The sequence below is a fragment of the Plectropomus leopardus genome, chromosome 17 (genome assembly GCF_026936395.1).
Source record: "Plectropomus leopardus strain MGB_pleo_1.0 chromosome 17, ASM2693639v1, whole genome shotgun sequence".
Taxonomy (NCBI): Eukaryota; Metazoa; Chordata; class Actinopteri; order Perciformes; family Serranidae; genus Plectropomus; species Plectropomus leopardus.
In genome coordinates, this window is record NC_142192.1 from 24,013,603 (window position 1) to 24,025,905 (window position 12,303).

The 12,303-nt window shown below is 38.3% G+C and overlaps 1 protein-coding gene across 2 annotated transcripts; it reads right to left on the bottom strand.

Annotated features, from left to right (window-relative positions):
* Positions 1-639: 639 nt before the first annotated feature.
* csnk2b (casein kinase 2, beta polypeptide) lies at positions 640-10,539 on the bottom strand. 2 transcript variants are annotated; one of them, XM_042506645.2, is made up of 7 exons: positions 10,397-10,539; positions 9,198-9,279; positions 7,706-7,808; positions 6,566-6,681; positions 6,062-6,137; positions 5,305-5,494; positions 640-4,206 (listed from the first exon to the last, which is right to left on the bottom strand). In XM_042506645.2, the coding sequence occupies exons 2-7, from the start codon at positions 9,267-9,269 to the stop codon at positions 4,116-4,118; spliced, it is 648 nt and encodes a 215-aa protein (XP_042362579.1). In that variant the 5' UTR covers positions 9,270-9,279; positions 10,397-10,539; the 3' UTR covers positions 640-4,115. The 2 variants fall into 2 exon arrangements, with proteins under 2 accessions (XP_042362579.1, XP_042362580.1); XM_042506646.2 differs by having other exon boundaries at positions 10,458-10,534.
* Between the last annotated feature and the right edge of the window lie 1,764 nt (positions 10,540-12,303).

Consider the following 12,303-nt stretch of genomic DNA (forward strand, 5'->3'; position numbering starts at 1 on the left):
GTTAACCCTTTGAAACCTTAACCGACATTGATTTTTTTTTAATTTATTTTGCTGCATTCAGATGTCTTTCACATGCATTTAAGTCTTTGGAACTGAAACTACTTAACAACTTAACTTGTAATTAATAAAAATAGGGAAAATGTACAGAAAACTATATAAGTACTATTATAAGTTTTTTTCCCTTTTGTGCTAAAATTCAGCTGTTTTTCTTGTAACTAATAACATGTATTTTCATCTTTCGCATGCGTATAAACCTTTGAAACTGGAGAAAACTGATTCAAACTGAATAAAGGCAATGAGCAACTCTGCAAGTTGCACAAACAGCATGAAATTAGGAAAAAAGTACAAGAAAACTAACCGAAAATTCTTTTAACAAGAGAGAAATTATTAGAAGTTAATAATAAATAATAAAAGAGATAAATGTTCAAACAATTTAATTTATAATCATTAACTGTTTTAAGTATATATTTATATAATTCAGTAATTTTTTAAACCTTTTTATTTATTGTTTTTTTGTTTTTACTTTTTTTCACTCAATTTCCAGTATTTTCCCTCTAACTCTTAATCCATTTTTTTTTAAACAAATCAAACCTACTTGCTCAGGTTTCAAAGGGTTAAAGAAAGTAAAGGACAAAAGAGTATGAAAAGAAAATAGAAGTTTATTGAGAATTCTGAATCCTGCTCACCCTTCCACAGTAGCAGAAAGACAACAACAACACAGACGAACATTAGTTAAAATCTGGACACATAAATACCGTTTCTCTTGTATCATGAAATCCAAAATCTATTCCAGTCACACAAACGTAAAGAGGGGAGAGAAGGGAGGGCAGCCGACTGTCTGCCCCACTGTTTCGGAAACAAAAAAAAAGTAAGCGGCTGGTGGTCGGTCTGTCTCTAAAGCCGAACATAAATAATGAGACTGTGCTGTGGAGACACCAGTGGGATCAGTGCAGTGATGGAGTGAGCTGAAGGATTCAGATTGTCTAAAGTCCTCTTTCTCCAGGTCTCCTCCTCGACCTTTTACACGGATACTTTGACATTTTGGGGAATATTTGCTTTCAGGCTGAGAATAAGAAGAGAAGACAGCACTCTCATTTCTGCGTGTTAAATATGAAGCTACAACCAGCAGCCGGTTAGCTCAGCATAAAGACTGGAACAGGAGGAAACAGCTGTTCAGGCCTCCCAGCACCTCTAAAGCTCACCAATGAGCTCAGATCTGGTTTCAACTTTAATATGCAAAGAAGCGTTTTGCTGCCACCGAAAGAAAAACTGATCAGTGTCATAATAACGTGACAAGTTTCTTATTCACCATACAAACGTAAGGATATAACAAGATACTATTTACGTGATGATTTATTGCTATAACAAGAAAAGTTTCCGTTCTAAGTTTGTAATATTTTGTTAAAACATGAAAAACGTCTTGTTATAACAAGATTTTTTCACATTTTAGCAAAATATTTTCACATATTATACCATACAAATTTAAGGGTATAATAAGATGCTATTTACGTGATCATTTATTGTTGTAAAATCACAAAGGTTTCTTGTTTTCTCTCATCTAACAAGAAAAGTTTCTTGTTATACTGTTCTAAGTTTGTACTACATAATATCGTGAAAATATTTTGTTAAAGCGGAGTCTTGTCATAACAAGATATTTTCACATATTACATCATACAAACTTAGAGGATATTTTTTACGTGATAATCTATTGTTAAAACAAGAACAATTTCTTGTTTCTTCTCATCTAACAAGCAAAGTTTCTTGTTATAATGTGATAAGTTTGTATAATGTAATAACTTGCAAATATTTTGTTAAAATGTGAAAAACAAACTTTTCACATTATTACTTGATATTGTTTTTTTCTGGTGTGGCGACCTTGCGTAAATATGTACCAAAAGTTGGAAATAATTTGCATTTTTGTCACAGGTCAGACTATTTCTTGGCAGAGACCAGTAACCCCCTGAAGAAGTTTGCCTTCAGGGCTCACTAATCCCAAACCATTATCTCATCTGTAAACCTCACCAAGAAACGACTTCACGGCACAACGCCCTGAAGGCAAATTTCATGTCACACTCTTCCTCACGTTTGTTGAAAACTGGACCAGTAGTTTATCCTGCTGACAACCAAACCGACAAACGGTGCTGAAAACATGACCTCCTCAGCGGAGTTAAAGACCTTTTCCACAGCAGAAATTTAGACTCGTCATAGCAGCACAAACACAAGTGAAACTGATAACACTAACAATGGCTCAGTTCCATTAAATGTCTCAGTCAGGGCCTCCCCTAAATGGAATGCAGCTATCATTCATGTTCATGTTACTCTGACGATTCAAAGGCCGTGTTTACACCTGCTATTGACATGCGTTTGGGGTGATCAGATCACGCGTGGACAGCACTAAATAAGAGTGTAAACAACCATCAAGATGCATTGTGATGCAATCACTCCAAACACACGCCGAGGTGGTCTGAGTCGCATTGGACAACATAGCGTTTGTAGTGTAAACGCTAATGCGGCCCTAAAAAGGACTGCGTCGTCAGTCTTGTCCACGGTGGTTGTTTTGGTGACAGCTCGCTAACGTTCTTTAGCTTGCCTATTTTATGTTTAGTTGGATGTTTTATGATGGTGCATCGCTTTGCCCTATGGAAGGAGCCGTGCTGAATTCTGCTGACGGCGGTATCTTAAGCTGCACGGACGCATCTAACAAAAGTGTGCAGGCAGTATTGATACTACTCTAATACCAGATGATGTTTTAGTGTCTTTTAATTTACCCTTGGCTTCAAATAAAGAATAAAGATTGTAATAACTGTGTAGGTCTTAACAGGCTCCAAATGCCTCCCCTAAAAAAAGTCTATTAGTGAGCTTTAGAGGTGCTCATGGGAGATTTTTGTTACCTTCGGACAGAGTTAGTCAGGAAAACCGTTTTCCCATTTATGATCTTTGATCCAAGCAAAGCTAAACAGCCGGTGACAGTAGCTTCATGCAGCTCACCACAGAGTTGTAAGAGTCTTCTCCTCTACTGTCAACCACAAAGCAAACATGCACATTCCCCAAAATGTCAAACAATTTGTTTGAGGAAGCTGAAGCTACGAGGGAAGGGAGGGGGGGGGGTGACAATACAAACGCAGCTAAGCCTGCTGCTGCAGGAGGGGACACGTCTCAGAAAAATGTAGCACAGGTTATATTTTCACTTCGGTACCGATACAGACAGTTGTTTGACACGCGCACAGACAGCAGGAGGTGCGACACAGGCCGATTAAAACCGTCTCCACGATCCGTAAATTCATCGACGTCTGTGTCCTCTGACGGCAGAAAGGAAACAAAAACAAACGTATGCTTTTTGTGCCTCTTGGAAAACAAAAACAAACCGGGGTGTGTTCTCCGAATCTTAAGGCAAATTTAACAGAAAGCTTTGTGCAACGCCACCACAGAACGTCGGACGAACCCAATTCTTACAAATGAGTGATACGGAAAAACACCCACCGTCCAAACTGTCTCTGCGGGTGCCAGCCTGAGTGTACATGCACGGGGGGGGGGGGCTAACAGGGAAATGAGGCTTCCGATGATGGAGGGTTTACCACCACTTTTTACCAAACTGTGCCAAATACAGAACAAACGCAGAGCCAGAGGTGGAAGCCGACTCCGCCGTTGCACCTTCTTTAGCTTTCAGCCCCGGACATAAAACCTTTTCTGCGGGGAAAAGTTCCCTTAAGTGATTATTCTCATCAGCGTGCTTGTGAGCAGCAGCCGCAGCAGCATGAGGCCCCTGTATGGTTCCTCTTACCTCACCCTCCTGTTTTTGGCACTGATGAGTTTGGTAATGTACGTGCATGGAATCCCAAGTGTGTGTGTGTGTGTGTGTGTTTGTGTGTATGAGCGCATGTGTGTGTGTGTTTGTGATTAAGATCATGGCTGTGCGTTCTCTATGTCTCGTTCACACTCAGAAAATCTTTACACTTTTTCATTTGCCCTAGTCTAAACCAAAATAATACAGTCTTCAGGGTGGGGAGGGGGCACCTGAAAAGCTTTGTCAAATGCAGGTGACTCCTCCCCTTCTGATGATAATTCTTTCCTTTCTTCTCTCTCTACGATTCATCCTCCTCTTCCTCCTCGTTTGTTTAGCGGATGGCCTTGACGGGGCTCTTGAAGCTGGAGGCGGCTTGCAGCTGCAGCTGGTAGGCCATGGGGTGGATCTTAAACCCGTACAGCCTGGCGGAAGAACAAAGTAACATGTGTGTGAGCATTTCGTCCAAACACTTTTAATGTTGATTAACAAACACGATCAAAAAAATCCCGAGCGGCACAAAAGCCACAAATGTTAACTTCAAACAAAACTGCAGACAATCAACACAAACATGCAAACTAAACGTTATGGGGCCGATGACACTGAGAGTAGTGATGTATTTGCTTTTAGGGAGAGAGCAGAGATGTGTTATCTTAAGCTCTCACTGTTTCCCACAACACCTCCGACTGTCTCTCATGGGACGTCTTCTGCAAACAGAGTGAAATAGGACGCAGGTAAAGATTGTGACATAGAAACAAACTCGACTGTCCTAAAGCGATTAGGAGTGTGATGAAATATGAAGTTTAGAAGTTTTTGTGTTATCGGTGTTAAGTGCTCCTTTATGCTCGGCGCGGCATAGAGACGGACCGAGCCTTCTGTCCGTACTCCGTTTAATTCGTCCATATTTGTGCATTTTTTCTGAGAGCTTAAGCATACAGACAGTAAACAATAGCTACAGTTAGCCAGCTAGCACATAGCCTAAGCTACTTTGGAGTTGAAATAGCGATATAATAAGACAGTAATCCACAAGCAAACACACTCACCCGGGCGAAAACAAGACGGCAGTCATTCGATGCTGCTTTCGATCCGATGACACAGCCATACACAAATTAGTCATAAGCCTCAAGACTTTTTTATGCCTTAATTTGGCTGTGTGGCAGGAGGTCTACAGAACTAGGTCGCTTGTGATATCGATCGCCTCCTCACAAGGCAAACTGGTCAACATGTGGCAAAAATCCCTTTTCCTTAACGTGTAGGGCAGTAGTTCTTCCCTTCTTGCCCTCCATCTGACTTCATCGTCATCTGGATCACGTGACTGGAAACAAGCTATTAATGATGCTTTGACTTGTGGACTCTTCCCGTATGACGTGTTCATAAAGTATATTTCTAATAGTGAGAAGAGTATGACACAGCGTGTTCCAAAACTTACACTGACAGGTCGCAGTACAGACAAATTACTGCTGCAGTGCAGCACGGTCCTCGTCTACGCGAGCACACCTTTAAATTCGACCTGTCGTACTCACCTCGGGACAAACTGGTTGGCGGGCCTCTTGGGCCTGTACTCAGGGTGAACCATGAAGAGCATGTGGGGGAAGCCAGTGCCGAAATAGGCTCCATCTGTGTGGTGGTGCCTGGAGGACTTGGGTGTGTAGACGTCCATACATTTAGGACAGTACAGCTTCACCATGGCCTCTCCTGGGATATCTGACAGACCTGTGGAGGACGAGGAGGAAGAAACTCACTCAGATATCATATATGAGAGTCAGTCTACTCTACAGCATTGGGATGCTGCCAGCAGAGTAAAAAAACGTCCTCATACTGTGTCGATATTTTCATTCTTGGTCAATTTTATCATCAGATCATGTACATTTAGAGTTAAACAGACAAGATCGGTGTCTGTAAAGACCAGTTGAAAGGAAACCCGCCATGTCCCGTGCATCCTGAATAAATTTCTAAAAAAGGACCATTAAGAATTTCCCCAAAATTACCAAAACAATACATCAGTCTCAGTGATCTCTGTGAGACAGCAGCCTTGCAGCGAGGAAATGCTGCACATAGTTTACATATGCAAAACTGTGGACAGGCTGCAGCTAAAAATAACAGTCTATGATCTCTTGTGCAACACATTTTATGCAAAAAGTTTGTGTTCACTGTAATGGTGAATGAAAACCTCACACAATGTATTTGGACAATGTGGAACTAAAAGCCAAAACATTTCCATCGCATCAGCCATTGTGTGCTACTGTACCCGGTCCTTTGAATGTGTTTTTTTTTACTCACCAATAGGAAGCATAGGCTGATTCTCACAATAGACCCGAGGACAATAGCCGAAATCTCCCTGTTGATACTTCTCCAACTGCAAGGCATAAAACAAGATATTACTACAGTACAAAATAAATACAGGTGAGTTTTACAAAAAGTGTGTACACTCGGTGATACAATATTTTACATTCCTTTAACTATTCAGCAAACTTGTTTGTCCATCTTCAGCTCTGCATTTTATATTTAGATGTTTTGTTTTGTTTAATGTTTTTTTTTAATTTAGATATTTACTGACGTAAATACAATACCTGCTTTATTTACAGCCACTGTAATCAAGTCCAACCGATGCTTATTCATTTTCAGCACTATCACCTCTTTTACTTAAGTCAGCTGCAGTGTTCAAACTGACAACTTTCATCTGACATCGAAATTTTCCACCCCATCAAGACGAAAGTACTGGAAAAACAGCTTTGCTAATGGACACGGGAGATAGTGGATTTTGCTGATGCAGCTGGCGCCTACCATCTGTGCGATGCCTCGGTTAGTGAGGATATAGCGTGCATGGATGAGTCCGTACAGCATCTCAGCCGCCTGCTCGATCAGGTCGCTCTGGTTGGGATTGTCCTCCAGTTCCTCATCTGAAGACAGACGGGAACAAGAGAACATTGTTGGTGTTCACATTTCTGTTTGATGGTTTACAGAGAAGCAAAACAGTGCTGAGAATGATTTCAAAAGGACAGGGAATACCAAAAATACAACAAAGAAAGTGTTCATTAGACTTTTTTAAAAGGAGAACCGGGACACAACGGTTGTCAAAACGTTTCTGATCTCTGACGGGCATAAAACAAAGATAACAGCAGTTCTGAGGGAGCCCGAGGAGCAGCTGTAATAACCTGCACTGCTGGGTGCTGAAATCTGACAAGGAGAGGAGTCACCTGCACAGCAGCTGAGCAGGATTAACGTCCTTAACACTTCAAAATTCCTTTTAAATAATGTGGAAACATTTGTTGGACCAATGTAATTTTTACTTAACTTATAAATATGTGTTCATAATTACAGCAACAGTACGTAAAACTTTAAGACTCCTTTTAAATAATGTCAAAAATATGTGTTTTATGAGCAATAAACTTAAAAATGTGTGTTCCTAATTATGGTTATTAAATACTTAATTACCATATTTATGAACACAAGTTTTTAAGTTAATAACCCACACAAGTTAACTTGTTCCAACTAAGTTTTCCACATTATGGAAAAAGAAATTTGAAAGTGTTATGTATTCAATAACCATATTTATGAACACGTTTTAATTCAATTACTCATAAACATTCAGTTGTTCCAACATTTTTTTTCTCATATTATTTTAAAAAGAATGCTGACATAAAATGTTTGTTTTTATTTAGTAGACGACGTACAACATGAAAGATTTAAAGAGTCGATTAAGTTACAGTCAGGATCACTAAGAATAGTTCACCGAATACGTCACCAGCAACTCTCAGGTGAAGGTAGAAAACACCATTCGGTCTCAGCATTCAGTTTTAACAGCTATTTAAAGAATCTGCTGATGTCCGGGATGGTTTTTCTCTCCAATCTAGAAAATTCTGACTGTTTCCACCGCACTTTACTACATTTAAGAGCACGGAGGCATGAACATAACATACAGACCTGGTTCAAGGTCCAGGATCATGTCCAGGGCCTGGCGGTAGTGGGGAACCTGCTCATTGAGCCCCGTCAGGTTGAACTTGTCCTGGATGTAGTCTTCATCCACCTTTAGTGGGGAGAAACCAGGTGAGAAAATGTTGTTATTCATAAGAGAAGTTATTGTTGCATAAAACTGGCAAGATAGGTTCACAATTTTTGAAGTCAATGCCGAAAAGTTAAGCTGAAGACGTTATTAGTTGCTGTAGTCTTTTCTTGTGTACAGAAAAGAGATCCTTTTCAAATGTGATACTAAGAGATATGGTTTAAAATCAACACATTACCAGAGATGGGGATGGTTAATATTTATTGATATCGATACCATTATAAAGACTCCTTAACGAACTGAGTCTTTATCCATACTTTTCTATTATCTGGTGAAAAGACGAGGTGACAATATGTTTTTAATAAAACAGGTTTTGCTTTTAATGCTTAACAAGCGAATGTTTCTTTGATATTGCTGGGAAAACAAATTTTTCACCGAAACAACTGTATTATTCAAGTTTCTCACCAAAAACTGCATGTTCTTTTTTTATTGATGTTACATTTGAACATGATGTTTTATTTACCTTTGCCTAATATTTATTTTTGCATGCCAACCTTGCACACATCACAATGAAACCTTATGCAACCTCATTTATTTAGCTAACTAACTCTTATCCTGCCGATTTCAACGCCGATTTCAACATTCGATTACTGTTTTTAACCGACGACACTTGCAGATTTTGGGTTTGCTTACCACTGCTGCTTTGAGTGGATGATGATGAAGACTGTGCCGGCTGCGCCACAGCAGCAGCAGCTGACAGTCCAAGGTACTGCATTTAGGTTTGATTAGATGTACAGTCTATGTATGCTGATAAATGACGTGACTTAATTCGAGATGTGACGTTACGTTATAAGATCCACAGGACTCGACAGCAGTGTCGATAAGCTCAAGCATTTTTGATTCTTCAGGTTTGGAAAAAAGCAGAACCTGGTCCACAAGTGTTTGTGGTTCCACTACCCAGATCTACATGTTGTTAAATGTGGTACATTATTTTAAAAAAATAAATATTACAAGTTATTTTGAATTTTTTATGATGCAACATCAGAGAAAATGTGATTCTTAATATCATACTTCCAATGTATTAGCACTTTTAAATCTTCTGAAAGATTGATTTGAGACATTTTAATACCAATTAAGGCTTTTTTGAAATAGATTAAGGCCTAAAATAAATGCCTTTTAAGGCTTTGTAAGGATTCGTGGAAACCCTGGATATGTGTTTGGCCCTCCTGCGTATAGCACTGTTAAATTTATTGCTGACTTATTTCTGAGACTTGCCAGTCACCTTCCCTGTAATGTTGACAATGTTGGAGAACTTGTTTTTACTTTTTTTCACTCAAGCGGTCATATCATGCTGTAATGTTAAATTGGGCTTTATAAATAAAGCAGACACAGATGGAAAGGAAGGCAGCTCACCTCACAGAAAAACTCATTTCCCCTCAGCCCACAAAACCAGGAGATCCATGACACTTCCTCTGAACTGCTCATCTCTGAAAACCTGAAAAACAGAGGTGAAAATACTCAGTATCATCCAGCAGGATTCCTGCAGCTTAAAAAATAATATTTAAAGCTTTTAAGACCTTTATAATGCCCCTCGGACTGAAGTTTATGATCAAACTTCTAATAATCAAAATTGAAGGACATTCTTAGTAAAGATTATCAATGTCAAATATTTTTCAAAAATCCCTTTTAAGAGTGTAACACATAAAAGACAATGAACATATGATATTATCATAAACATATCTATTTATTTACCATAAGCAGTAGGGAATATCAGGCTGGTTTTCTTGATAATTTCGTGTTTCTCACTCAGCATGTGAGATTACACGGCTTGGATTTACATCATGACAAGTTTAATAAGAAAAAAAAAAATTTTTTTCACACACAAAATAGTTGCTACCAATTATTTTAAGATTTTTAAAATTTACGATTTATAAAATCCTGCTTAACTTATCAGCCCATTCTTGAGACTTTTGAAAGATTGATTACAGTCATTTTAATACAAATTAAGGCCTTATTTTAAGATGAATAAAATCAATGACTTTTACATTTTCGGGATGAATGAGAACCCTGTCCAGTCAATTCACGCTCTTTATCATGTAAAAACTACATCAATAACAACTGTAAGTGTCAATTTCACATCTTTAAATTGTCATATTCTTTCTCAATATTTAAACAATGTTAATTTTTTACCAAAAATAACAGTCAGAGTATCCGCTTTGACAAAAGCTGTGTGAAGAAATCGCTGCTGCTCAAACCTAATGAAGGCTAGGCTAACTGGCTAACTTAGCTAGCGTTATCTTCTCAAAACTATTACTTTTAAAGTCGTCGTTGTAGAACATTTACTGCGTTGAGTCAGGCCAAAAACGTTTGTTATTAGTGAGAAACTCAACCTTGAATGTTTGCTTTTTTTCCACAAACGACGATAAACGGTTAATGTAGCCACCGTTAGCTCGGTGAGCTAACCCCGCTAACGGCTAGAACACAAACTGAAATTCAATATGGCGCATCGTTAAAAACGGGCCTCAGCACGGAGATCAGCGCTCTCTGGAGATCCCTCCGCCTCACACTTTACACGTCTCAATATTGATACGTTAGCGATTCGGCCCACTTACCCGGCTTTCAACTTTTAAGCACCTTAAAAAATCCGACAGATCAAAAATTTAGCAATCTCACCGGTGTAAATAAGATGGACACCACCTCCCAGTTCACCCAACACGTCCTTCCTCTTCCTGCGGAGACTCGGAGGCTGCGGACGGCGCCGGCGGTGCTCTGCCGCCGCCCACCGGCTACACGGAGCACTACATGTTATCGAAAAATGTACTAAGGGACTGTTCGTTATTTATGATGTGGTAGAGGCGGGTGCAAGAAGTGGGAGGCATGTCGAAAAAAAAATTTTAAGCACTGTGAAGGAACTTTTTATTTTGGATTTGGGGGAGGGGCATACAACTTTAAATTTAAATTTTTGTGCAATAGTACTGTATGCATACTGTACCTCTGCAACTGCAGTCACTCTGCACTTTACACTTGTATATATGTATAGTCTCTTAGTTTTTAGTTTTTTAAGCGTATTCCTTTTATATTCTATTAACATTGTTTGCTCTTCATTCTCTTTGTTCTTACTGTATGGCGCTGCTACACCCAATTTCTCAGTTTTGAGATCAATAAAGTATATCTATCTAGTCCAGTTTACTATTCTGTTTGCACATGCACAATTGCACTGTTCGAATTTGCACTGTACTGTTTTATTTGCACTGTTCTTTCTACTTCTATTGTAAATTTCTAAATTTCTTCTATTGTAAATTTTTAAAATTTCTATTTCATTTCTTTTATATTTGCTACACATTAGGCATTCTGTGGACAGCAAAGTAAGAATTTCATTGTACAGGGAAACATGTTTCCATACTGTGCATATGACAACACTTTGAATCTTGAATCTCTATCTATCTATCTATCTATCTATCTATCTATCTATCTATCTATCTATCTATCTATCTATCTATCTATCTACTTATGTTAACATACAATTTTAAACTCCATGTGCATTTTTTTTACTTTTAAACATTATTTACTATTTACTTTTAAACGTTGTTATTAAAATACACTTTCTATTTTATTTCAGACACTTTGTATTTTATTTTATTTTCACTTATTTGATGCCTGTTGTATTCTTTTTTGCTACTGTATTTCTGGAGCAATCTGGCACAACAATTTCCTTCGGGATTAATAAAGTTCTATCTTATCTTAAATTGCTGTATTTTGTATTTATTTTACAGACATTTTTTTTTCTTATTTAAGTTTACTGGCAGGCTACAAGCCATTGTTAAAGGTGCATGCTGCCACTTACTGTACCGGAGTGTGTATCATCATGACTTTTGGGGACTTCTATTGGGGAAATTAAACCTGTTTCAATCAAATATTTAATTAATGCCTATTAAACCCATTATTGTTCCTCTCCTAATAGCCCTTTGATGCTCCACTCTTCCAAATTCAACCACCACATCTTTCAACTTGCTTCTTTCTGCTCTGAACTTGCTACCTTCAGTCAGTACGTGCTCTGTGGTTTCCCTGCAGATAGGTCTACATGTTTCAGTTATCTGACCCTGCCTTTTTCATACAATTTATCTTCACACCCTTTAAACTCTAATCTTAATCTGGGCAGAACTTCTTCTAGCTTCCTGCATTTGCATCTAAACCTTTTCACTGTAACAGATTTTTTTTTGAGATAATTGTGCTCTCTACCTTTAGCATCTTCATTCCAGAGAGCCATTTTTTTTTTAAAGGAAATTACCTTTTTATATTATATTCAGTGCATCACTACAACAGTATACAGAACAATTTATAAACTGCACAATTAACTCAAATAGTGAATGCAATAACTGTAAGAAGTTTGAGTAAAACAAAAGATTTGAATTCATTTTGAGCAGATTGTTTTCCTCGAATATTGCCTCTTATTTGTAGGATTTTTTTTGCAGTTATTTGTGTTGATTGTTGTTGAGTTTTGAAAAAGTCAACAATCATG